General features: G+C 41.9%; 1 protein-coding gene across 9 annotated transcripts in view; it reads left to right on the top strand.

Moving 5' to 3' along the window:
* The window catches only part of LOC140477084 (RNA-binding Raly-like protein), a 910,390-nt gene that overhangs the window by 748,365 nt on the left and 137,218 nt on the right, over positions 1-24,807 (top strand). For all 9 annotated transcript variants that reach the window (XM_072570320.1, XM_072570322.1, XM_072570321.1 and 6 more), the window contains one exon: positions 2,264-2,427. In XM_072570320.1, coding sequence (XP_072426421.1) covers positions 2,264-2,427 — 164 coding nt within the window. The remainder of the gene's footprint in view (positions 1-2,263; positions 2,428-24,807) is intronic.

Below are 24,807 nucleotides of genomic sequence, written 5' to 3'. Positions count from 1 at the left end.
ACAGCAAGCCAGGCAGCATCAGGAGGTGGTAGAAGTCAATGTTCTGGGTATAACCCTTCTTCAGGAATTGAGGTGGGGGTAGGGGGAGCTACAGATAAAGGGGAGGGAAAGGTTATTGGTAGGGAGAGGGTGGAATAGTGAGGTACGAGAGGTGAATACAGGTAGTGGGTATGACCTGGTAGGTCGATAGGAGAAATTAATCAAGTTGGTAGCTGGAAGGTTCAGTCGGAGGGATGGAAGGAAGGAGGAGGGGCTGGAAAGGAAGTTGGGGGATAGGTGAGAAGATTATTTGAAATTTAAAAACTCAATATTCAGTCTTCCTGGCTGTAGGCTGACCAGGCAGACAATGAGATGTTGTTCCTCCAATTTGCTGTCTGATTGGACAATAGAGGAGGGCGAGGGTGGACATGTCGGAGAGGGAATGGGAAGGGGAATTGAAATGGACAGTGACTGGGTGATCAGGTTTGCAGAGTTTGGGGTAAGTAAGATTGGTTATAGGAAATAGGGTCTGGCAAGAGGTGGGCACAGTGACAAAAGGTAGATTGGGAGTGGTCTGGCAGACCAATAAAAATTATAAACCAATTACCCTAACCTCAGTTGTGGATAAGATCCTGGAATCCATTGTGAAGGATGAGATTTTGGAATACTTGGAAGTGTTTGGTAAAATAGGGCAAAGTCAGCATGGTTTCATCAATGAGCAGGTTACACCAAGGACAGCCAATGGATGTTATCTACTTAGACTTCAAGAAGGTCTTTGACAAGGTGCCGCACAGGAGGATACTGAATAAGATAAGGGCCCATGGTGTTAGAGGTAAGGTGCTACCATGGATAAAAGTTTGGCTTTCTGGGAGAAAGCAGAGAGTGGGGATAAAAAGGTCCTTCTCAGGATGGCAGCTGGTGACAAATGGTGTTCTGCAGGGCTGTGTTGGGACCATAACCTTTCACTTTATACATTAACGATTTAGATGAAGGAACTGAGAGCATTCAGGCTATGTTTGTAGACGATACAAAGGTAGGTAGGAGGACAGGTAGCATTGAAGAGGCAGGAAGGCTGCAGAAAGATTTGGACAAGTCAGGAGAGTGGACAAAGAAATGGCAGATGGAGTACAATGTGGGAAAGTGTAAGGTAGGAAGAATACAAGCATGGACTATTTTCTGAATGGGGAGAAAATTCAGAAGTCTGAAGTGCAAAGAGACTTGGGAGTTCTAGTCCAGGGATCTTTCATGGTAAACTTGCAGGTTGAGTCAGTAGTTAGGAAGGCAAATGCAATGATGGCATTTATTTTGAGAGGACATGAATATAAAAGCAGGAATGTATTTCTGAGGCTCTACAATGCTCTGCTAAGGCCACATTTCGAATAATGTGTGCAGATGTGTGCCAAATGTCAAGAAGGATGTACTGGCCCTGGAGTGTGTTCAGAGGAGGTTCATGAGAAAAATCCCAGGAATGAAAAGCTTAACATATGAGGAACGTTTGAGGACTCTGGGTCTATACTTGATGGTGTTTAAAGGATTAGGGGGATCTAACTGAAACTTACAGAATACTGAATGGCCTGGCCAAAATGAATGATGGGAAGACGTTATGTTGGTAAGAAATACTAGGACCCAAATGAAGGGAAGACCTTTTAGAACAGAGAAACAGAGAAGCTTCTTCAGCCGGAGAGTGGTAAATCTATGGAATTCACTGCCACAGAATGCTCTGCCAGGTCATTGCGTATATTTAAGATGGAGATAGGTAGGTTCTTGATTGTTAAGGGAATCAAGGGTTACGGGGAAAATGAGGATGAGAAACTTATCATCCATGAATGAATCGATGGACTGAATGGCCTAATTTCTGCTCCTATGTCTTATGGTCTTATGGCAGTAGGGTATGGAGGGAGCCAGGTCAGCTATAAGGGGATGATGGATCAGGTCTGTTGTGGGTGGTGGGGGAGGGAGGGAGGATGGAGTTGGGGAGCATGGAGATTGGCAAGGAATAATACAACAGTCACTCAAATGACAAACTCCTGACTGGACCACAGCCACAATTAAACCGAGTCTGCGGCTAAAACACAACAAAAAAGCCACCACCAGATTGTCATTTATTAACCAATAATCTCAAGGTGCAGAATACAAAACTGAGAAACTATGAAGCTATGTGCATGCATTCATTAGATGGCTTGATGTTTTCCAATGAAGTAATGGTGCTATCTTTGCAAGTTCAATTGAGAAGTGAAACCAAAAATGTACTTTGTATCCCAAGCATAAATGTTATCTTTTTCAGGATGTTTGATTACCATGGCCGTGTTCCACCACCACCTCGTGCTGTTATACCAATAAAACGTCCACGTGTCACTATACCTGTCACACGCAGAGGAAAAGGTGGTTTCCCCATGAAAGGAGGTCCACGGTCCACAATAACAGGCACAGCTTCCACAGGACCCAAATGTAAGCCTCTGCTATAAATGACTATGCTTGGCTAATGATAATCTTTGGAAAGTCATCAGCTGTATGTCAGCATATACACTATCTCAGCAATAGATGTCACCTCTGCCTCTTTATGCTTGTAAAATCTTTTCATTGAAAATTATAAGATAATGGAATATTTCTAATAATAGTCATTCGAATTCAACTTGCAATTTTTTTGATGTGAGGTAATTTAGGACTGCATGTCAAGCTGGCATTTGTTCAAGTTTTTAATTAACAAAAGGGAATGTTGTACAATAAGCAGCACGTTTAACATATCTGTGTAAAAACATTGCCTCGGGTTAGAGTCCTCTGCAATGTTATGAAATTGTTGCTGTGTCAGAATGCATGATATCTATTACACTGGAGCCTATATCAAAAACAAGGCACAGTCCCAATGTATGCCAGAAAAGGAAGGGCCAAGGAGAGGAATAATTTCACCCTTGGACTCTATGATCACACATTAGGTGTTCTGCAGATGCCCTGCTGCAACCTGACAGTCTGGAGCCAAACAACTTTGACTGGCATTGAGCTCATAGTTAAGTCCAAGGTAACAGTGGATTAGAAGACAAGGGATCTCAAAGGGCTGAGGTGTTCTTCATGCTTATCATGACCTACATTACCTCCAATTTTTCTTGCTGCTGCACAGATGTCTGAAGTCTGCTGCAATTGGATGTCAATGCATCTGCAAACTGATCAATGTGCACCGACCCTCCAAGCAGCTTAGAGGAAACATTATTCATGGATATCGTCTATTGGTCATTGGAAACATAGATTTCTTGGATGTAGTATGATGATATATCTTCAATACTTTTGTGAAATGCTTGCACTTTCTCTGGAAAGTGTTCAGATGTAAAATACTTGTTCCATGTTGTTTGGGTCTGAAGACCAGGAAATTGTTGATCAATGTTTATGACATTAGTCATGACATTTTTTTTTACTCAGACGTCTTCCTAAAATCATCCCTCAAACATAAGAAAATCACAAAAATTAATGACCGCCACCTCTTATAATGCATCAAGGGAAGACAAGAAAGGTAATTTTAATACCCAAAATGGCAGGATTTGAATTGGGTAAGAAATTAAGCTGTTAAATATCTGAAACATGTACTTAGAATCATAGATTCATTGACTCATATGGCATGGAAACAGACCCTTTGGTCCAAGCAGTCCACAGCAACCATAATCCCAAACTAAACTAGTCTCACCTATTGCATTTGGCCCATATCCCTCCGGACACTTCTTATTCCTGTACTTATCCAAATATCTTATAGATGTTGTAACTGTACCTGTATCCATCACTTTCTCTAGAAGTTTATTGCACACAGTGTAAAAAGAAATTGCCCCCATGTCTTTTTAAAATCTTTCTACTCTCACCTTAAAAATATGCACCCCAATCTTGAGATCCCTCACCATAGGGAAAAGACACTTGCCATTCACCTCATGATTTTATAAAACTCTATAAGGTCACTCCTTAATCTCCTACATTCCAATGAAAAAGAAATCCCAACCTATCCAGCCTCTCCTTTATAACTCAAACCCTCCATTTCTGCCAGTATCCTGCTAAATCTTTTCTAAACCATTTCCAGCTCAAGAATATCCTTCCCATAACAGTGACCAGAACTGAACACAATAATCCAGAAGAGGCTACATTAATATTCTTTACAACCTCAACATGACATCCACACTTCTATATTTATAGGTCTGAACAATGAAGGCAAATGTGCTAAACATCTTCCTAACCACCCTATCTACCAATGTTGTAAATTTCAAAGAATTATGTACCTGAACCCCTAGTCTCTCTGTTCTACAACATTACACAGAGCCCTACTTTTAACCGTATAAGTCCTGCTCTTGTTTGTTTTACCAAAACACAGTACCTTGTATTTATCCTTATTAAACTCCATCTGCCGCTTCCTAACCCATTGACCCAATTGATCGAGATCTCTTTGTAATTTTAGAGAATGTTCTTCACTCTCTACTGTTAGCACCAGTTTTGGTCAGTCCACTCCAAATCAGAATACCTTCCCAAGAGTTGAGCTGGTTCTTAAAACCATTCAAGGAATCTGCATATTCCCTATTTAATAGTGTTTCTATATTTAACCTAAGTCATTTGGATCTCAAGAAACCTAAAAGAAGATGGAAAAGTGTTCATTTGGAAACTGCCTTTATGGCACTGCTTGTGGGCTGGGAAAAGCAGTAAGTCTAATCTGTATTCTCCCCATTATCTGCACAATTTACCCACCAATCCTCTCTGCAAGGTCACGGATTGGCTCCCAACCTCTGCTTTTCATCCAGCTTTATCCTGACTTCCATACTATTCCTTCAATTTCATCCAAATTTCCCTATTTCTCCTTTGCCTTTTTCCTGAATCCCCATCTTTCCCTTCAATGTTTTTCTCCAACTCCCATTTCATTTTACCATGAAATCCCCATCCCTTGTTCCTGTTCAAAAAAAATATGTCCACCATGTGTTAAAACTCCATTTGGGGAAACCTAGCCATAACTAAGCTTAGAAATTAGGGCTATGGTTTTAACTTTTAACTCCCTAATTAATGACAAAACTTATACAGGAATCTTTATTCCAAAATGGAAGCTTCTTTTCTAAGAAAAGAAAGCTTGCAAAAGTACTTTGCTTGCACAGTTATAGATGTGTTTTTCAAGCGAAAGGGAGAGACAGTATTTTTTCAACCATGGGAGTGGTGCTAGAAAAGGACAACAGGTCAGGCAGCATCTGAGGAGCTGCATAATCGACGTTTCAGCAAGAGCCTTTCATCAGGGAATGAATCAGTAAGTTTTCAGCTGTTCATGCCAGATTTGGTGATTAATAACCAAGTATATTTCAGTCAATGACCAGAGAGGAGGCTGCTGTTTTGAGGAATGATGGAATGTGAAATTGCCTGGCAGGTATTTTAATGATAATGCAGCATTAATTACTACTTCACCACAGATGCGCAAATCAATTAACATTTCATTTCAAACTGGAAGTGTTGGAACACTAACATATAGCTAGGATGAGATTTTAAACTCTGTTTTTAATGTAAGTGAAGAAACAAAAGGTAAACAAAACCTCGGAGTTAAGCTGTCATTTTGTAGGCATATGAAATCTGTTATTGATGCTTATGACTTTTGAAATGGTAACAGTATACTCTAACTTTATTTTCTATCCAGATTCCATATAAAAGCACTTATATTTTCCTTTTTTTGAACATTGTCCCCTTCTGCTTCAGTGCACAGGTGCAAAAAGGGGACTGTATTGGGAAGGAGATCATTCCCAGGCATCAACAGCAGTGTTTCATTATTGGCAATCAAGCAGGCAGAGAATGTTTGGTAAATGGAAATTGCTAGTTACAGACACTTCCTTTATAACAGAGGGTAATGAGATGCATCAATTACTGTTATTGGTGTGCAAAAGTCTTCATAATAGCTTTAATTTACAAAATTGATGTCAGCCTTTGCCTCAAGTGTACAATCAGTTCACAGGGAATCTTAAACATAAAACTTAATTGAAATTCATGAATCTCCCCAAGAACCATTTGAAAGAATTTTAATAAGGTACATTCTCTATAAATAGAACAGTTAGAAATCAAGAAGCAATCTCTTCAGTTGAAGAGTGAAGTCTGACGCGAGCAGGTTTATCAGAATCAGTTTATTTCAATGTTGTTGAGCGGCATCCATTTCATTGCACTAATGCTGATAGATAATGGCTGTTTTGCCTGCTGGTCCTTTAACATAGAAACAAAGAGCAGGATTGGACTATTCAGACCTTTCAGCTCACTCTGCCATTATCAATATGATCACAGCTGATCCTCTATCTCAAAGTCATATTCTCGCTTTCTCCCCATGCCCCTTAATGCCTTTAAAATCTAAAAAATGTATCTCTTTTTCAAATATATTCAGTGACTTCGTCTCCAAGGTCTTCTGTGGTTGAATTTGACAGGTTCACTACTCTTTCAGTGAAGACATTTTTCCTCATCTTGGTCCTAAGTGGCCTACCCACATCCTAAGACTGTGTCCCTTGGTTCTAGACTCCCCAACCAAAGAAAACATCCTCCCTGTATCTAATCTTCCCAGCCCTGTTAGAGATTTATATCTTTCAGTCACATTCCCCTCTCATCCACTTTAGTGTCTAAAAAAGCCAAAAATCTGTGGTCATTTATTCCACTGTGACCCATGTTGCAGAAGTTCTGTGTTCACTGTCTTTCCTGATGCAGGACTAATTCCAAGTTGCTCAGTGGATTTTGTAACCCGTATTTTTACTCAGGGTGTCTGATAGGGACATTAATTCCCTAACCCAAGAAATCCACTTGCAGAAAATGGAAAGAAAAGAGAATATTTGAGCAGGAATTTTACATCTGTTTTCACTGTACAAGAATTGGAAAGCCTCCCAAAGTTAATTAGAAATTATGACGTGACTGAGAGGGAGTGACTCTATCACCATGGAAAATGTGCTCAGTTAACTGTTCGACCCAAAGTCTGACAAAGCCCCAGACCAGGTGGCCTGCATCCTAGGATCTTAAAAGTAGAACTTAGATCAGTACAGCACAGCACAGGCCTTTCAGCCCTCGATCTTGTGCTGACCTTTTATCCAAATCCAAGATCAAACTAACCTCGTGATAGCTATTTTTGCCCTGGGATAAAGTCTCTGACTATCTACTCTATCTATACCTCTCATCATCTTGTACACCTTTATCAACTCACTTCTCAAGCTTCTTTGCTCTAATGAGAAAAGCCCTAGCTCCCTCAACCTTTCTTCATAAGACATGCCCTCTAGTCCAAGCAGCTTACTGGTAAATCTCCTCTGCACCCTGTCTAAAGCTTCTACATCCTTCCTATAAAGAGGTGACCAGAACTGAACACAGTATTCCAAGTGTGGTCGAACCAGCTCTATGGAGCTGCAGCATAACCTCACAGCTCTTAAATTCAATCCCCCGGTAATGAAAGCCAACACACCATACATCTTCTTACAACCCTATCAACTTAGGTGGCAACTTTGAGGGATCTATGGACGCAGACCCCAAGATCGCTCTGTTCCTCCACACTGCCAAGAACCTTGTCTATATCCCTTGTAGTCTGCATTCAAATTTGACCTTCCAAATTGAATCACTTCACACTTTTCCAGGTTGAATTCCATCTGCCAATTCTCAGCCCAGTTCTGCATCCTGTTAATGACCTTTTGCAACTTACAAAGCCCTCCACATTATCCACAACTCCACTAACCCTGGTGTCATCAGCAAACTTACCAACCCATCCTTCCACTTCCTTATCCAAGTCATTTATAAAAATCAGAAACAGCAGAGGTCCCAGGACAGATCCCTGCAGAAGACCACTGGTCACTTAGCGCCAGGCTGAATACTTTCCATCTACTTCCACCTTATATTAGCTAACCACTTCTGTATACAGACAGCCAGATTTCTCTGTATCCCATGCCTCCTTACTTCTGAATGAGCCTACCATGGGGAACCTGATCAAATGCCGTGCCAAAATCCACATACACCACATTCATTGCTCTATCTTCAATATGTTTTGTCACATCCTCAAAGAATTCAATAAGGCTTGTGAGGCATGACCTGCCCTCACAAAACCATGCTGACTACCTCTAATCAAACTATGCTTTTCCAAATAATCATAAATCCTATCTCTCAGAATCTCTCAATAATTTCCACACCACCGATGTAACATCGACTGGTCTGTAATTCCCCGGGGTTACCCTATTCCCTTTCTTGAACAAGGGAATCACATTTGCCACCCTCCAATCATCTGTAACTACTCCAGTGGACAGTGAGGGCGCAAAGATCATCGCTAAAGATGCAGCAATCTCTTACCTCACTTCCTGTAGAAACATTGAGTATATCATGTCTGGCTCAAGGGACTTATCTAGCCTCATGTTTTTCAAAATTTACAGCACATCCTCCTCCTTAACATCAACCTGTTCGAGTGTATCAGTCTGCTTCATGCTGTTCTCACAAATGAGAAGGTCCCTCTCACTAGTGAATACTGAAGCAAAGTATTAATTAAGGACTTCCCTATCTCTTCCAATTCAAGGCACAATTTCCCTCCACTATCCCTAGTCAACCTGACTTTCACACTGGCCATCCTCTTGTTCCTTACATAAGTCTAGTATGCTTTCGGATTTTCCTTAATCCTATCTGCTAAAGCTTTTTCATGCTCCCTTCTAGCTCTCCTAAGTCCATTCTTCAGTTCCTTCCTCACTACCTTATCATCCTCTAGAGCCCTGTCTGATCCTTGCTTTCTCAACCTGAAGTACCCTCTTGACTAGATGTTCTACATCTCTTCGGCGAAAATGAGGACTGCAGATGCTGGAGATCAGAGTCCAGATTAGAGTGGTGCTGGTAAAGCATAGCAGGTCAAACATTATCCGAGGAGCAGGAAAATCGGCGTTTCGGGCAAACGCCCTTTATCAGGAATGAGGCAGGGAGCCTCCGAAGTGGAGAGATAAATGGGAGGGGGGTGAGACTGGAGAGAAGGTAGCTAAGAGTGCAATAGGTGGATAGAGATGGGGATGAAGGCAATAGGTCAGAGAGGAGGGTGGAGCGGATGGGGGGGGGAGGGGGAAGGAAGACTGGAAGGTAGGACAGGTCCTGAGGATGGTGCTGAGCTGGCAGCATGGAACTGGGTTAAGGTGGAGGGTGTGGAAATGAGGAAACTGTTGAAGTCCACATTAATACCCTGGGGTTGAAGTGTTCCAAGGCAGAAGATGAGGCGTTCTTCCTTCAGGTGTCAGGTGGTGAGGGAGTGGCAGTGGAGGAGGCCAAAGACCTGCATGTCCTCGGCAGAGTTGGCTGGGGGGAGGTGTTGAAATGTTCAGCCATGGGACAGTGGGGTTGATTGGTGCAGGTTCCACATCTCTTGTCATCCAAGGGTCTTTACTCTATCATCCCTTCCTTTCCTCAGTAGGCCAAACCTTTCCAGCACTCTGAGCAAGTGCTCCCTAAACAACCTCCATCTTTCTGTCATAGAGTCAGAGAGGTGTACAGCATGGAAACAGACCCTTTGGTCCAACGTTTACATGTCGACCAGATATCCCAACCCAATCTAGTCCCACCTGCCAGCACCCGGCCCATATCCCTCCAAACTATTCCCATACCCATCCAAATGCCTCTAAATGCTGCAATTGTACCAGCCTCCACCACATCCTCTGGCAGCTCATTCCATACACATACCATCCTCTTCGTGAAAAAGTTGCCCCTTGGGTCTCTTTTATATCTTTCCCCTCTCACCCTAAACCTATGCCGTCTAGTTCTGGACTCCCTGACCCCAGGGAAAAGACTTTGTCTATTTATCCTATCCATGCCCCTCATAATTTTGTAAACCTCTATAAGGTCACCCCTCAGCCTCCAACGCTCCAGAGAAAACAGCTCCAGCCTGTTCAGCCTCTCCCTGTAGCTCAGATCCTCCAACCCTGGCAACATCCTTGTAAATCTTTTCTAAACCCTTTCAATTTTCATAACATCTTTCCGATAGGGAGGAGACCAGAATTGCACGCAATATTCCAACAGTGGCCTAACCAATGTCCTGTACAGCCGCAACATGACCTCCCAACTCATGTACTCAATACGTTGACCAATAAAGAAAAGCATACCAAACGCCTTCTTCACTTTCCTATCTACCTGCAACTCCACTTTCAAGGAGCTATAAAACTGCACTCCAAGGCCTCTTTGTTCAGCAACACTCCCTATGACCTTACCATTCAGTGTATAAGTCCTGCTAAGATTTGCATTCCCAAAATGCAGCACCTTGCATTTATCTGAATTAAACTCCATCTGCCACTTCTCAGCCCATTGGCCCATCTGGTCCAGATCCTGTTGTAATCTGAGGTAACCCTCTTCGCTGTCCACTACACCTCCAATTTTGGTGTCATCTGCAAACTTACCAACTATACCTCTTATGCTCGTATCCAAATCATTTATGTAAATGACAAAAAGTAAAGGACCCAGCACTGATCCTTGTGGAACTCTGCTGGTCACAGGCTTCCAGTCTGAAAAACAACCCTCCACCACCACCCTCTGTCTTCTACCTTTGAGCCAGTTCTATATCCAAATGGCTACTTCTCCCTGTATTCCATGAAATCTAACCTTGCTAATCAGTTTCCCATGGGGAACCTTGTCAAGCACCTCACTGAAGTCCATATAGATCACATCTACTGCTCTGCCCTCATCAATCTTCTTTGTTATTTCTTCAAAAAACTCAATCAAGTTTGTGAGACATGATTTCCCACGCAAAAAGCCATGTTGACTATCCCTAATCAGTCCTTGCCTTTCCAAATACATGTACATCCTGTCCCTCAGGATTCCCACCAACAACTTGCCCACCACTGAGGTCAGGCTCACCAGTCTATAGTTCCCTGGCTTGTCTTTACCACCCTTCTTAAACAGTGGTACCACATTTGCCAACCTCCAGTCTTCTGGCACTTCACCTGTGACTATCGATGATACAAATATCTCAGCAAGAGGCCCAGCAATCACTTCTCTAGCTTCCCACAGAGTTCTCAGGTACACCTGATCAGGTCCTAGGGATTTTTCCATCTTTAATCATTTCAAGACAGCCAGCACTTCCTCTTCTGTAATCTGGACATTTTGCAAGGTGTCACCATCTATTTCCCTACAGTCTATAGCTTCCATATCCTTTTCCACAGTCTATGTCTTCCATACCCTTTTGCATCCTATACTGATGCAAAATATTCATTTAGTATCTCCCCCATTTTCTGTGGCTCCACACAAAGGCCACCTTGCTGATCTTTGAGGGGCCCTATTCTCTCCCTAGTTACCCTTTTGCCCTTAATATATTTGTAAAAACCCTTTGGATTCTCCTTAATTCTATTTACCAAAGCTATCTCATGTCCCCGTTTTGCCCTCCTGATTTCCCTCTTAAGTATACTCCTACTTTCTTTATATTCACTCGATCTATCCTGTCTATACCTGACATATGCTTCCTTCTTTTTCTTAATCAAACCCTCAATTTCTTTAGTCATCCAGCATTCCCTATACCTACCAGCCTTCCCTTTCTCTGGATTCTTGTTATCTCATTTAAGAAGGCTTCCCATTTTCCAGCCGTCCATTTACATGTGAACGTCTAACTCCAATCAGCTTACGAAAGTTCTTCCCTAATACCGTCAAAATTGGCCTTTCTCCAATTTAGAACTTCAACTTTTAGATCTGGTCTATCCTTTTTCTGCCCTGCCTTATTTCCCAAGAGTAGGTCAAGTTTTGCACCTTCTCCAGTAGATACATCCACGTACTGAATCAGAAAATTGTCTTGTACGCACTTAAGAAATTCCTCCCCATCTAAACCTTTAACACTATGGCAGTCCCAGTCGATGTTTAGAAAGTTAAAGTCCCCTACCATAACCACCCTATTATTCTTACAGATAGCTGAGATCTCCTTCCAAGTTAGTTCCTCAATTTCCCTCTGGCTATTAGGGGGTCTATAATACAATCCCAATAAGGTGATCATCCCTTTCTTATTTATCATTTCCACCCAAATAACTTCCCTGGATGTATTTCCGGGAATATCCTCCTTCAGCACAGTTGTAATGTTATCCCTTATCAAAAATGCCACTCCACCTCCTCTCTTGCCTCCCTTTCTATCCCTCCTGGTATTTATATCCTGGAACATTGAGCTGTCAGTCCTGCCCATCCCTGAGCCATGTTTCTGTAATTGCTATGATATCCCAGTCCCATGTTCCTAACCATGCCCTGAGTTCATCTGCCTTCCCTGTTAGGCCCATTGCATTGAAATAAACACAGTTTAATTTATTAGTCCTACCTTGTCCCTGCCTGCCCTGACTGTTTGACTCACTTCTGTTCTCAAATGTACCAGCCTCAAATTGATCTCTTTCCTCACTATCTCCCTGGGTCCCACCCTCCCCCCACCTTACTAGTTTAAATCCTTCCAAGCAGTTCTAGCAAATTTCCCTGCCAGTATATTAGTCCCCTTCCAATTTAGGTGCAATCCGTCCTTCTTGTACAGGTCACTTCTACCCCAAAAGAGATTCCAATGATCCAAAAATGCGAATCCTTCTCCCATACACCAGCTCCTCGGCCACGCATTCATCTGCTCTCTCCTCCTATTCCTGCCCTCACTAGCTCGTAGCACCAGGAGTAATCCAGATATTACTACCCTTGATGACCTCCTTTTCAAATTTCTGCCTAACTCTCTGTAATCTCCCTTCAGAATCTCAATCTTTTCCCTTCCTATATCGTTGGTTCCAATGTGGACAATGACCTCTTGCTGGGCCCTCTCCGCCCGTGAGAACATTCTGCACCCTCTCTGAGATATCCTTGATCCTGGCACCAGGGAAACAACACACCATTCTGCTTTTTCTTTGCAGGCCACAGAAACATCTGTCTGTACCTTGGACTACAGAATCCCCCAACACAATTGATCTCTTGGAAGCCAACGTACCCATCATTGCATTAGAGCCAGTCTCAATACAAGAAACTTGGCTGTTCGTGCCACGTTCCCCTGAGAATCCATCACCCCCTACATTTTCCAAAACAGCATGCCTGTTTGAAATTGGTATATCCACAAAAGACTCCTCGGTGCCTACCTCTCTTACCCTTCCTGGAGTTAACCCATCTATGTGACTGTATCTGAGACTTTTCCCCCTTCCTATAACTGCCATTCATCACATACTGTTGCTATTGCAAATTGCTCATCGCTTCTATCTGTCTCTCCAACTGATCCACTCAATCTGATAAGATTCACATCCAACAGCATTTATTGCAGATATAATCCACAGTAACCCTTAAACTCTCTTTAAACTCCCACATCTGACAAGAAGTACATATCACTGCCAAGACTATTTTTGCTCCTTCATAATCTACACACCCAGAAATTAACACCATCATGCATTTCCCTGAGAATATCTGCTCCCAATTTATGCTCCGCAGTTCCTGCCAAATAATATTGTAATTTCCCCTCCCCAGTTAAATAATTTCCAATACCATCCACTCCTATACCTCTCCATGACTATAGTAAAGGTCAGAGAGCTGTGATCACTATCCCATGAGAGATCTGACACCTGATCTGGTTCATTGTCCAGCACTAAATCCAAATATGGCCTCCCCTCTCGTCAGCCCATCTGTACACTGAGTCAGGAATCCATCCCGGAACCACCTAACAAAATCTGCTCCATCCAAACTATTTGCACAGAGGAGGTTCCAATCAATATTAGGGAAGTTGAAATCATCTATGACAACAACCCTGTTACTTCTGCACCTTCCCAAAATCCGCCTCCCAATCTGCCCCTCCATATCTCTGTTGCTATCAGGGGAGGTCTATCGAAAACTCCCAATAAAGTGACTGCTGCTTTCCTGTCTATCCATAATGACACAGCAGACAAACTCTCCTCGACGCCCTCCCTTTCTGCAGCTGTTATACTATCCCTGGCCAGCAATGCCTCTCTCCCAGCTCTTTTACCTTTCTCCCTATTTCTTTTGAAACATGTAAATCCTGGAATATCCAACAACCACTTCTGTCCCAATGATATTCAAATCTCCATAATGGCCACAACATTGTAGCTCCAAGTACTGATCCATGCTCTAAGTTCATCACCCTTATTCCTGACACTTATTGCATTAAAATAGACACACGTCAACCCATCACACTGACTGCGACTTCATCCTATTAAATGTCTGTCATTCCAAAAGACTCTCTGCATGCTGTAGCTGCTTGTTTACCAGCTACCCTATCCTCTGATCTGTAACTCCGGGTCCCATCCCCCTGTCAAACTAATTTAAACCCTCCCGAAGAGCTCTAGCAAACCTCCCACCCAGGATATTGGTGGCCCTTCAGTTTAGGTGTAACCCGTCCTCCTTGTACAGGCCTCATCTTTCCCAGAAGGTATCCCAATGATACACATATCTGAAGCCCTCCCTTCTACACCAGCTCTGCAGTCACTTGTTCAGTTGCACTCGCTCTCTATTCCTAGCCTCACTAGCCCGTGGCACTGATAGCAATCCTGAGATTACTGCTCTGCTTGTCCTGCCTTCTAGCTTCCAATGTAACTCCCTCTATTCACTTCTCAGGTCCTCATCCCTTTTCCCAGCTATATCATTGATACTGATGTGTATCACGACTTCTGGCTGCTCAAACCTCCCCCTTAAGTATCCTTTAGGCTCAATCCGAGACATCCCTGACCCTGGAATATCCAACAACCACTTCTGTCCCTATGATATTCAAATCTCCATAATGGCCACAACATTGTAGCTCCAAGTACCTGCGAGGCAACTACCATCTGGGAGTCTCACTGGCAACACAGAATCTCCTATCTGTTCCACTGACCATTGAATCTCCTGTCACTGTCACTTTCCTAATCTCCCCCATTCCCTTCTGAGCCACAGAGCCAGGCTCAATGCCAGAAATCTGGCCACTGTAACTTTCCCCTGGTAGGTTCCCCCCAACCCCCCACTTCTTGCAGGTGAAGTCAGCAGGGACACTCGTGGTCACCCTTACCTCCCACCTCCTGCAAGCAGAGCATGCAACTGCCCTAGCCTCCATCCCCACTGCTCTAAACTGCCAAAAGCGATTTAAATAAAAGACCTTACTTTACCAACCCCCCCTGTTTTTGGTTAGAGGAGGAGGACAGGTGGGAGACACGACACACAGTGTTTCAGATTTAGCCACTGCCCGAATATATTAGTTAACTTACCCAGCAGTCCCCATCTCCCCTTCCGCTCCTGTTCTGCTGATTCGCAAGGTAAGTATTTAATATTCTAATTTATCTTCCCGGTAGTTTCAGAGATAGTAGATAAATTCACCATATTCTTCCAAAATTCCTTCAATGTTGGAAAGGTCCACACATATTTGAAAATAGCATAAATAAGACCTTTAATCAAAACAAAGAAGGGAAACAGAAAACAGGATCATAGAAGCAAAAGTAATTCAGTTTGTCAAGCATGCTTCATGGGTTCATGGCTGATCATTTACCTCAAATGTTACTTTCCTTCACTATTTCCATATCCCTTAATATCATTAGAATCCAGAAATCTATTGATTTCTGTCATAAACATGCTCAAAAATTGAGCTTCCTCAGCTTTCTGGTGTAGGAAATTCCAAAGATTCCTAAACACTGAGTGAAGAAATTCCTTTTCTTAGCCTTACATGGCTCACTTCTTATTCTGAGATAATGTTCCCCTGGTTTGAGACCACCAGCAGGAGAAATATTCTATCTACATCTACCCTATCATGCCCAATAAAAATGTAATAAGTTTCAATTAAATAACCTCTCATTCTTCAAAATTCTAGAGAACACAGGCCAAGTTTCTTGAACCACTCCCCATCCAGAATGAGACACAGCCCCAATGGATTATATAGTTTGGGGAATTTGGAGGCAATGTGGGATTAGAACTGCTCAATGTTTTTTTTTCTCCATTTTAAAAGTTTAAAATTCATTAGTCTAGTGAAAAGGTTAACAAGACAGCTGCCTGAGGGATAGCCATCAGTCAATCACCTGAAGCCTGACTAGGGCCTTAATAAGTGTTAAAACTGAATCATCTCAGATCACCTCAGCTCTATTTAAGAAAGGGTCTGTTGAAAGGGCACAATCAGTAAGCTTTGTACAGACTAGAAGGAGAGAGTATATCTGCTGTGAGACACAGCCTGAATGAGTAAACAGTTCAAGGAATTCAAAGGCAGCATGGAAGTCTATGCAGATGCTTCTGCTTGCTTTTTACTTGGCTCATAAGTTGTTAGGTTTTTTTTAAACAAGGTAAGTTGAAGCCCCGCTCAGGGTCCTAGCATAAAAGAGTGACCCCACAGATAAACTGTTGTAAGTGTAAGTCTGTTGCTGGGTGAGAGCTATTAATTTGACTATGATAGGTAACTTCCAGGTTTAAGGCAAACATGGGAAATATTCACATGTTACAACCTGAAAGACTAAAATTATTTTTTTAAAAATCAAATTAGGAAGTAAGTAATTAAAATAGATATGCTTGGCCAGGCTTTCTGCTTTGCAGTGACCACATCTGTAGCAAGTGTTGAGTGCTTGAGGAACTCCGGCTTAGAGTTGATTAACTGGTATCTGAGCTCCGAACACCTTAATGCATAAGGGAGGGAGGAGAGTTATCTGGATGCTGCAGTCACACACCTTGGGCTAACTACTCTATGCTACTCTCTCCTTACCCCCACCCTCCTCTAGCTTATCTCTCCATGCTTCAGGCTCACTGCCTTTATTCCTGATGAAGGGCTTTTGCCCAAAACGTCGATTTCGCTGCTCGTTGGATGCTGCCTGAACTGCTGTGCTCTTCCAGCACCACTAATCCAGTATTTGCTTTCCAGCATCTGCAGTCATTGTTTTTACCTCCAAATTGAGTCAGGGACAGCAGGGTGTGAGTACAGACGACACAGGTAGAGGGATATAGGAGGTAGTGCTGAAGGAATCTCAGCCCTTAACACACATCCAAGGATAAATAAAAATAAATCTGTATAATGAATACGGTGCCCGCACCACCACCATAGAACTAGCATAGGCATCAATCTCTTGATGTGCTGTGGAAAAATTTGATTTAAGTGAAAGATCCATTCTGTATTTGTTTAGTTGCTATCCATTTATACTATTTAACACTGTGAAGTATAAAGTGTGATAATCCAAGAAATGTAATTTGAGGTCATTATGATTTCAAAGATATTTCAATTTGAAATATTGTGATGAGAATTGGGATAATTTAACCTGGGAATTCCAGCTGCCTTTGGCTATTTTTGATATTTTAAAAATACATTTTCTGATGTTAAAATAAATACGTGCACTAGTGCTGAAGAATACACGTACCAAAATATCAAGATAAATTTTATGATAGATTAACAATGTAATAATAAAATAACAAGCAATAAATTTTTTTGCATCAGCTATCACTTCTCCCAAATTTCTCACTTCTTCAAACCTTTCATTGCCTTATGAAGGAGAGTTTATCTTTGACTCATTTTTAAAAATAATAAATATTCCACATTCCTGTTTCTCAAGACTCCTGGTTTCAATTTTTTTATGATGGGTTTATTAGAATGATTCACTTTTTAATAGTGATAGAACAATTTCATGGTTATTTTATTCAAAAATTTGGATATCTTGGATAAAATCAGATCAAGCTTAAGCACATCAAATTAGGAAAGATAAACAATAGCTTGTTAATTCAAATGTTACATCCTCTGTCTTTTTCCAAGATGTCTGCTTTCTGGAAGGAACTGCAAACATCTGTCAGGTATTGAATGAAGGACAATATTCTGATATTAGTTTTAAATTTGTCTTTCACTATTTTAAATTACTGATCTCGAAGCTACTATATTTAAGCATCATAGAGTCACTGAGATAGAAATTTAAGAGCCAAATTACAGAGCCAAATGATTTAAAAGTAAATTTTTTAACCGATTAGCTTGAGTACTTATGATCTCTGAGGGAAGTAGAAAATGAGTTGTCATTCCCATCTAACACCTGAATAAATTATGCAAATTATAGACAGTTGAATTAATGCATCTATTCTATAGCTACTAGCCAAATATTTTCAGGTGCAATGTGGATACCAAACTTACCAATATTGGTTTCAATAGTTATTAATTGTACATGTGCAGAAAGACCATTTCAGATTGAGCAACCCTTCATCAACTTAATTCCTGCTTCAAATGAGCATTCAACCAATTAATAACCTGGTTTCAAAACTTTTTTGTGAAATCTAAGCCATTTCCATTCATTTCTAATTCGATGAATATAAATTCCCTCCAACTAAATGGTGAAAAGACTGAAGGTATGGTCTTCAAGCCCCATCACAAACTGTTTCTGAATGATCCAGTCTATTCATTTTGTTGATAAATGAGGTTGAACCAGATTATTCACAATCTTGGTATCGTATTTGACCCCAAGATGAGCTTCCAAACAGATATCCACACAATGAAGACTGCTGACTTTCACCTCCATAACTTCATCCAATGCTGCCTCTGCCTTCCCCTATCTGCTATTGAATCACTCTTGACTTGACTATTCTCATGAACTCATTGCCATCCTTCCAGCTTCCACCTACTATAAATGTGAGTTCACCAAACTCTGCAGCCTGTATCCTAACTTTGACCAAATACCTTTCACTCATCTCTGTGCACACTGACCAGATTGTCTCTCTTTGGATTAGCAGTGTCTTAATTTAAAATTCTCATCATTGTTTCCAAATCAGTTCATGGATTCCAGCCTCCCAATCTCTGTATCCCTTGGTCAGTCAAATGTGCTGCTCCATTTCTGACACTTGCATATCTTTTTTTAAATTGCATTACCATTGGCCACACGTCAGCTCCTAAACAATAAGTATTTCCCTAAAACTCTACCTCAGAAACTTACTCTGATCTATTAAGATCTTGCTTAAAACCTGTTTAAATTTAAGGCTTTGGTTATATGCTCGATGTATCAATGTGATACTTCTAGGGTGTTGCTGAAGAGAGTTAATGTGCTTTCCACTGGTTTGCTTCTCATTCTTAGCCTATATTAACACATTATTATTTTGTGGGATGTGAGTATTACTAGTAAGCCCAACACTTATTGCCCGTCACTATTGTCTCAAACTCTTGCCTTTGCTCGGCCATTTCAAAGGGGAATTAAGTATCAATCATATTGTTGTGAGTCTGGAATGACATGTAGTCAAAATAGGGAAGGATGGTAGACTTTCTTCCCTAAAAAGACATTAATGAACCAAATGGGTTTTACAACAATTCATGATATCTTCATGATTGCCACTACTGATGACTAGCTTTCAATTCCAGATTTTTACAAATTGAAGCTAAATGCCACAGGCTGGCATGATAAGAGTTGATCTGTGTCCCTACCTTATTAGCCTGGGCCTCAGGATTACTAGTGCAATAACATTATCACAGTGTCAACATAACTCAGAATGGAGAGAATATACTTAGTTTTCTGCTATCATAAGCTTTGCATAACTTGCCCACTTGCCTTGGAGACATCCCCAAACAGGGCACTGGCATCAAATGAAGTTGATCATTATCAGACGTGATTCAAAGGAACATACTCAATATTCACAGCTATCACAGCTCTGACTGGAGTACAGATCATTTCCTGGTCAGGGTGACGTTGTAATCCATGAAGATTTTGCATTCAAATCAGAAGTTCTTTTATCAATGTCAGCCACACACCCTACACAGATAAGAACCAATAGTTCTATGATTCAATTAACTAGATGCTCATCACCCCTTTCTCCAGAGCAATGAATCTCCCCATTTCAGTCATGTCTTTTAGGAAATAAATTATTGCCGCCCTATCCGGTCCAACCTACGTGTGGTTCATATCACTGTGAATGGCTCCTTACTGCTCTCTGAGCAATTAGGGATGGAAAATAAATGTTGGCCTAGTCAGCAATCTTCAGCATTCTCATAGGGTGCAGAAGTGAAATGAAAAATACTTTGAGACACTGACTTCTTTATTTCACTGTCAACATATGGGAAGCAAAAGGTGAAAAATACTGACTGATTTAAGATGAACATTATCCTATGGGACACGTCGCTGAAGTCAAGCGCTAGATTCTCAATAATGAAAAGAAATATGAGTGAGAACATTCTGAAAGCACTAATCGCCATTCAATATGAGGTCCAATCAAATGCTTGATGGTGGCCAAAGTCTGCTGGTTACAAATCTGTCAGAATATCTGGATGTCTTTTGGGTACATTTGGTGGGAATGAAAAGAAAGCAAGCCTAAGGCAAAGAAATCAGGTACACTGTGCAAAAATACAAGAGAGGTCATCATCAACTGCAATAAAACATTTGGAGACCTGGTGGAACATTAACTTGAATTGTACTCAAAGAGAAATAATGTTACCAAGGGAGCTTAATTCACCACGGAAAGCCTGCTTTTCTTGGAAGAACTAAATATCAAAGCAGTAGTAAAGCCATTGTCTTGTTTGCCATGCATGAAGCTCCACAATATGAACTCATCATGCATAGGAATCCTTCAACATCAGCAATAATATTTCTATCTCTGCTGGAGGGACAGGGCAATACTACTGGTTGTGCATGATGCAAAACTGATTACCATGTTCAAGAACAGGGATGACCAAGGCAATTGCAAACTCATTGATGAACATCCTGGGAAAGGTACTTAGCTGTGTTTACCTTTGTCAGACTGCGGGTCATGGCTGAGTGCATCTATCCAAAATTTCAGTGGGGCATTTGGAACTGGAAGATCTGCAGTTGTATGATCTGCTCAGTCTGGCAGCTTCAAAAGAAAAATTGCAAGCAAGAGATGCCACTATAATATTGCTTTCCATAATGTAATACATTTGAGTGTCTGACTTGGCTGGAACAATATGTTGAGCTGTATTCTAAGCGACATGGTATCATTCAGATAGTTATGAAGAGAGATTGGACAGACTAAGGTTGTTTTTCCTCGGAGTAGAGGAGACTGAGGGGGTCAACATGATTGAGATGTACAAAATTTGAGGGTGATAGGATAGACAGGAAGGAATTTTCCCCTTGCTGGAGGGATCAATGATCAAGGTGCATAGATTTAAGGCAAGGGCCAGGAGAAGTCTTTTCACTCAGCGGGTGATGAGAATCTGGAACTCATTGCCTGTAAGGGTGATAGAGACAGAAATCCTTATTACGTTTAGTAGTATTTAGATGTGCACTTCTGAAGCCAAGGCATACAAGGCTATGGGCCAAGTGCTGGAAAGTAGGATTAGAATAGTTAGGTGGTTGTTTTGACCAACACAATCTTGATGGACTGAAGGGCCTTTATCTGTGCAGTTGACCTCTATGACTCTATTGACTTCCATACGACTGCTAAAGCACCAAGGATGATGTTTTCTGTCTGAAATTATTAAGCATGGGAATACAATACACCTGCAGAATCAACATGAACTTTGACCCTTCCCTCTAGCAGAGGAAGAGGTGTCCCAGGATATGTCACCCTGCATAAGAACTGCAGCAACCCTGAATCGATTGCAACAACAATATTGAGTCATCTCCTTATTGTCATAGTGGGTGTAAGGTTCTTGCCTATGTCAGATTGCAGATTGTGGCTGAGCATGTGTACCCCAAACCTTAGTAGGATTTCAGAACTGGGGTAAAAACAATGACTGCAGATGCTGAAAACCAAATACTGGATTAGTGGTGCTGGAAGAGCACAGCAGTTCAGGCAGCATCCAACAAGCAGCAAAATTGACGTTTCGGGCAAAAGCCCTTCATCAGGAATAAAGGCAGTGAGCCTGACGCATGGAGAGATAAGCTAGAGGAGGGTGGGGGTGGGGAGAGAGTGGCATAGAGTACAATGGGTGAGTGGGGGAGGAGATGAAGGTGATAGGTCAAGGAGGAGAGGGTGGAGTGGATAGGTGGAAACGAAGATAGGCAGGTCGGACAAGTCCGGACAAGTCAAGGAGACAGTGCTGAGCTGGAAGTTTGAAACTAGGATGAGGTGGGGGAAGGGGAAATGAGGAAGCTGTTGAAGTCCACATTGATGCCCTGGGGTTGAAGTGTTCCGAGGCGGAAGATGAGGCGTTCTTCCTCCAGGCGTCTGGTGGTGAGAGAGCGGCAGTGAAGGAGGCCCAGGACCTCCATGTCCTCGGCAGAGTGGGAGGGGGAGTTGAAATGTTGGGCCACGGGGCGGTTTGGTTGATTGATGTGGATGTCTCGGAGATGTTCCCTAAAGCGCTCTGCTAGGAGGTGCCCAGTCTCCCCAATGGAGAGGAGACCACATCAGGAGCAATGGATACAATAAATGATATTAGTGGATGTGCAGGTAAAACTTTGATGGATGTGGAAGGCTCCTTTAGGGCCTTGGATAGAGGTGAGGGAGGAGGTGTGGGCACAGGTTTTACAGTTCCTGCGGTGGCAGGGGAAAGTGCCAGAATGGGAGGGTGGGTCGTAGGGGGATGTGGACCTGACCAGGTAGTCACGGAGGGAACGGTCTTTGCAGAAGGTGGAAAGGGGTGGGGAGGGAAATATATCCCTGGTGGTGGGTCTTTTTGGAGGTGGCGGAAATGTCGGCGGATGATTTGGTTTATGCGAAGGTTTGTAGGGTGGAAGGTGAGCACCAGGGGCGTTCTGTCCTTGTTACGGTTGGAGGGGTGGGGTCTGAGGGCGGAGGTGCGGGATGTGGACGAGATGCGTTGGAGGGCATCTTTAACCATGTGGGAAGGGAAATTGCGGTCTCTAAAGAAGGAGGCCATCTGGTGTGTTCTATGGTGGAACTGGTCCTCCTGGGAGCAGATACGGCGGAGGCGGAGAAATTGGGAATACGGGATGGCATTTTTGCAAGAGATAGGGTGGGAAGAGTTGTAATCCAGGTAGCTATGGGAGTCGGTGGGTTTGTAAAAAATGTCAGTGTCAAGTCAGTCGTCACTAATGGAGATGGAGAGGTCCAGGAAGGGTAGCGAGGTGTCAGAGAACTGGGGGTCTACTATTGAAATGAGCTAAGTCTGGCAACTGCAAGAGAAATTCTGTGACCAAAGGCAACTACAATGTGTTCTCTTCATTGATCTCACTAAGACACTCAAAAATGTAAACAGGGGCAGTCTCCTTAAGTTGCTGCAGAAAATTTGCTGCCTGCCAAATAGGGCTGGATTATCACATGCTGAAGAAGCCTAATGTTTTATAAGCTTAACAGGCCCCATAGCATGATCAAAAAAAGTGATTCTAGCAGGGCAATGGAAATGAAAGAACAAAAAAACTTTATATTTGCTTGTATACTTAGATTTCTTTTGTTGTGCCTTTGCCGAACTAAAACAAATAGCTTGCAATTAGCTCATTTGCATTATGAAACTCTTGCAAATGAAGGTGGGTTGACTTCTTAATTAGCATATGAAAACATGAAATCTCCAATCACACACAACAGCAGTTATGCAGATCAGCACTTGCTCAATGGAGCGAACAATACAACCTGCAGAAATGCAGAACATTTTTTGTTACGTCATTTGAACAGCAAAGTCACTGATATTCTTAAATGATATAAAAGTATGAATTTTCACTTTCTCTGCACATAGGGTTTAATGCAATCAACTTGTCTTGCAGAATTATTGTTCACAGCTCATTTTTGATATTTTTCAGCTGCAAAAAAGACCTTTCTCCTGAGCAATTCATTACCATTAGCTGAAAAGAGCTGAAATATTACTTCCACATTCAAGAAAGCCAATTGAATCTTGGATGATGAGTTTTGCAGGCCCTGCTGGCACAAGTTCCCTTTATTCTGAATCATTTTCCCTGATAAAAACTTGGAAGTGTTTTACTTCTCCAACGAGGTTAATATCAACATTGTCATGATAATCCTTCATCAGAAGCTTTACATCTTCATATAGGTGTTTTTACAAGGCATCTAAATCAACTAAAAGCTAAAAAGATTCTTTGCAACATTTTTGAGAATGATTACTCTCATCTTCAAGCTGGTTTCAAGTGCATCTACAATCAAAATAAAAGGATTCTCTCTAAATTTGTCTCCTGGAGAAAGCATTTCTCAGTAATAAGTGCATCTCCATTTTTTCCCCTTTTATTCACAAGCTTGTCTATATCAGGCAGGTTTTTATTTTGTTCAGAATCCAATTTCAAAAACCTCTCTCGTGTTTCTTTAAAGAACTGAATGTGTGACATGGAAAGCTTTGAATAAGTCCTAAAGGCTCTCCATTCATCCTGAAGGGTCTTGTTTCTATTGTGGTATCTCTTGTTAGATGAAAGTTTTCACATGAACACAAACTGTAATTCCTCCATTTTTCTCCTACAGAATGCCTGTTTCTCACCTTGTTTTACCATGTCAGTAGAAAGATGAGTAAAAACATCAATGATTAAACCATAACTCTCAGCTATGACTAAAGTAGACTTTGTATGTTTCAGGAGAAAGTGAGGACTGCAGATGCTGGAGATCATAGCTGAAAATGTGTTGCTGGAAAAGCGCAGGTCAGGCAGCATCCAAGGAACAGGAGAATCGACGTTTCAGGCATAAGCCCTTCTTCAGGAATTCCTGATTCCTGAAGAAGGGCTAATGCCCGAAACGTCGATTCTCCTGTTCCTTGGATGCTGCCTGACCTGCTGCGCCTTTCCAGCAACACATTTTCAGCTTTGTATGTTTCAGAGCTAGTATCAGACTGATGTCTTAATACACAAACCAGGGTCCAAAAATTATATGAGTACTGGGTACAGTGTTTTGTAGAGACAGAGGGAAAAAAATTTATTGCACAAAAGCAAAAATTTACATCTCGGTAGCATGGCTAGCTATATGTAATGAATCAAAAATTGTGGTGCTGGGAAAGCAGAGCTGGTCAGGCAGCATCCGAGGAGCAGGAGAACCAATGTTTCAAGCATAAGCTCTTTATCAGGAAGATTCTGATCTCCAGCATCTGCAGTCCTCACTTTCTCCTACATTTAATGAATG

This window comes from Chiloscyllium punctatum, chromosome 5 (genome assembly GCF_047496795.1).
Source record: "Chiloscyllium punctatum isolate Juve2018m chromosome 5, sChiPun1.3, whole genome shotgun sequence".
Lineage (NCBI taxonomy): Eukaryota > Metazoa > Chordata > Chondrichthyes > Orectolobiformes > Hemiscylliidae > Chiloscyllium > Chiloscyllium punctatum.
This window is presented reverse-complemented; position numbering and strand designations above follow the sequence as displayed.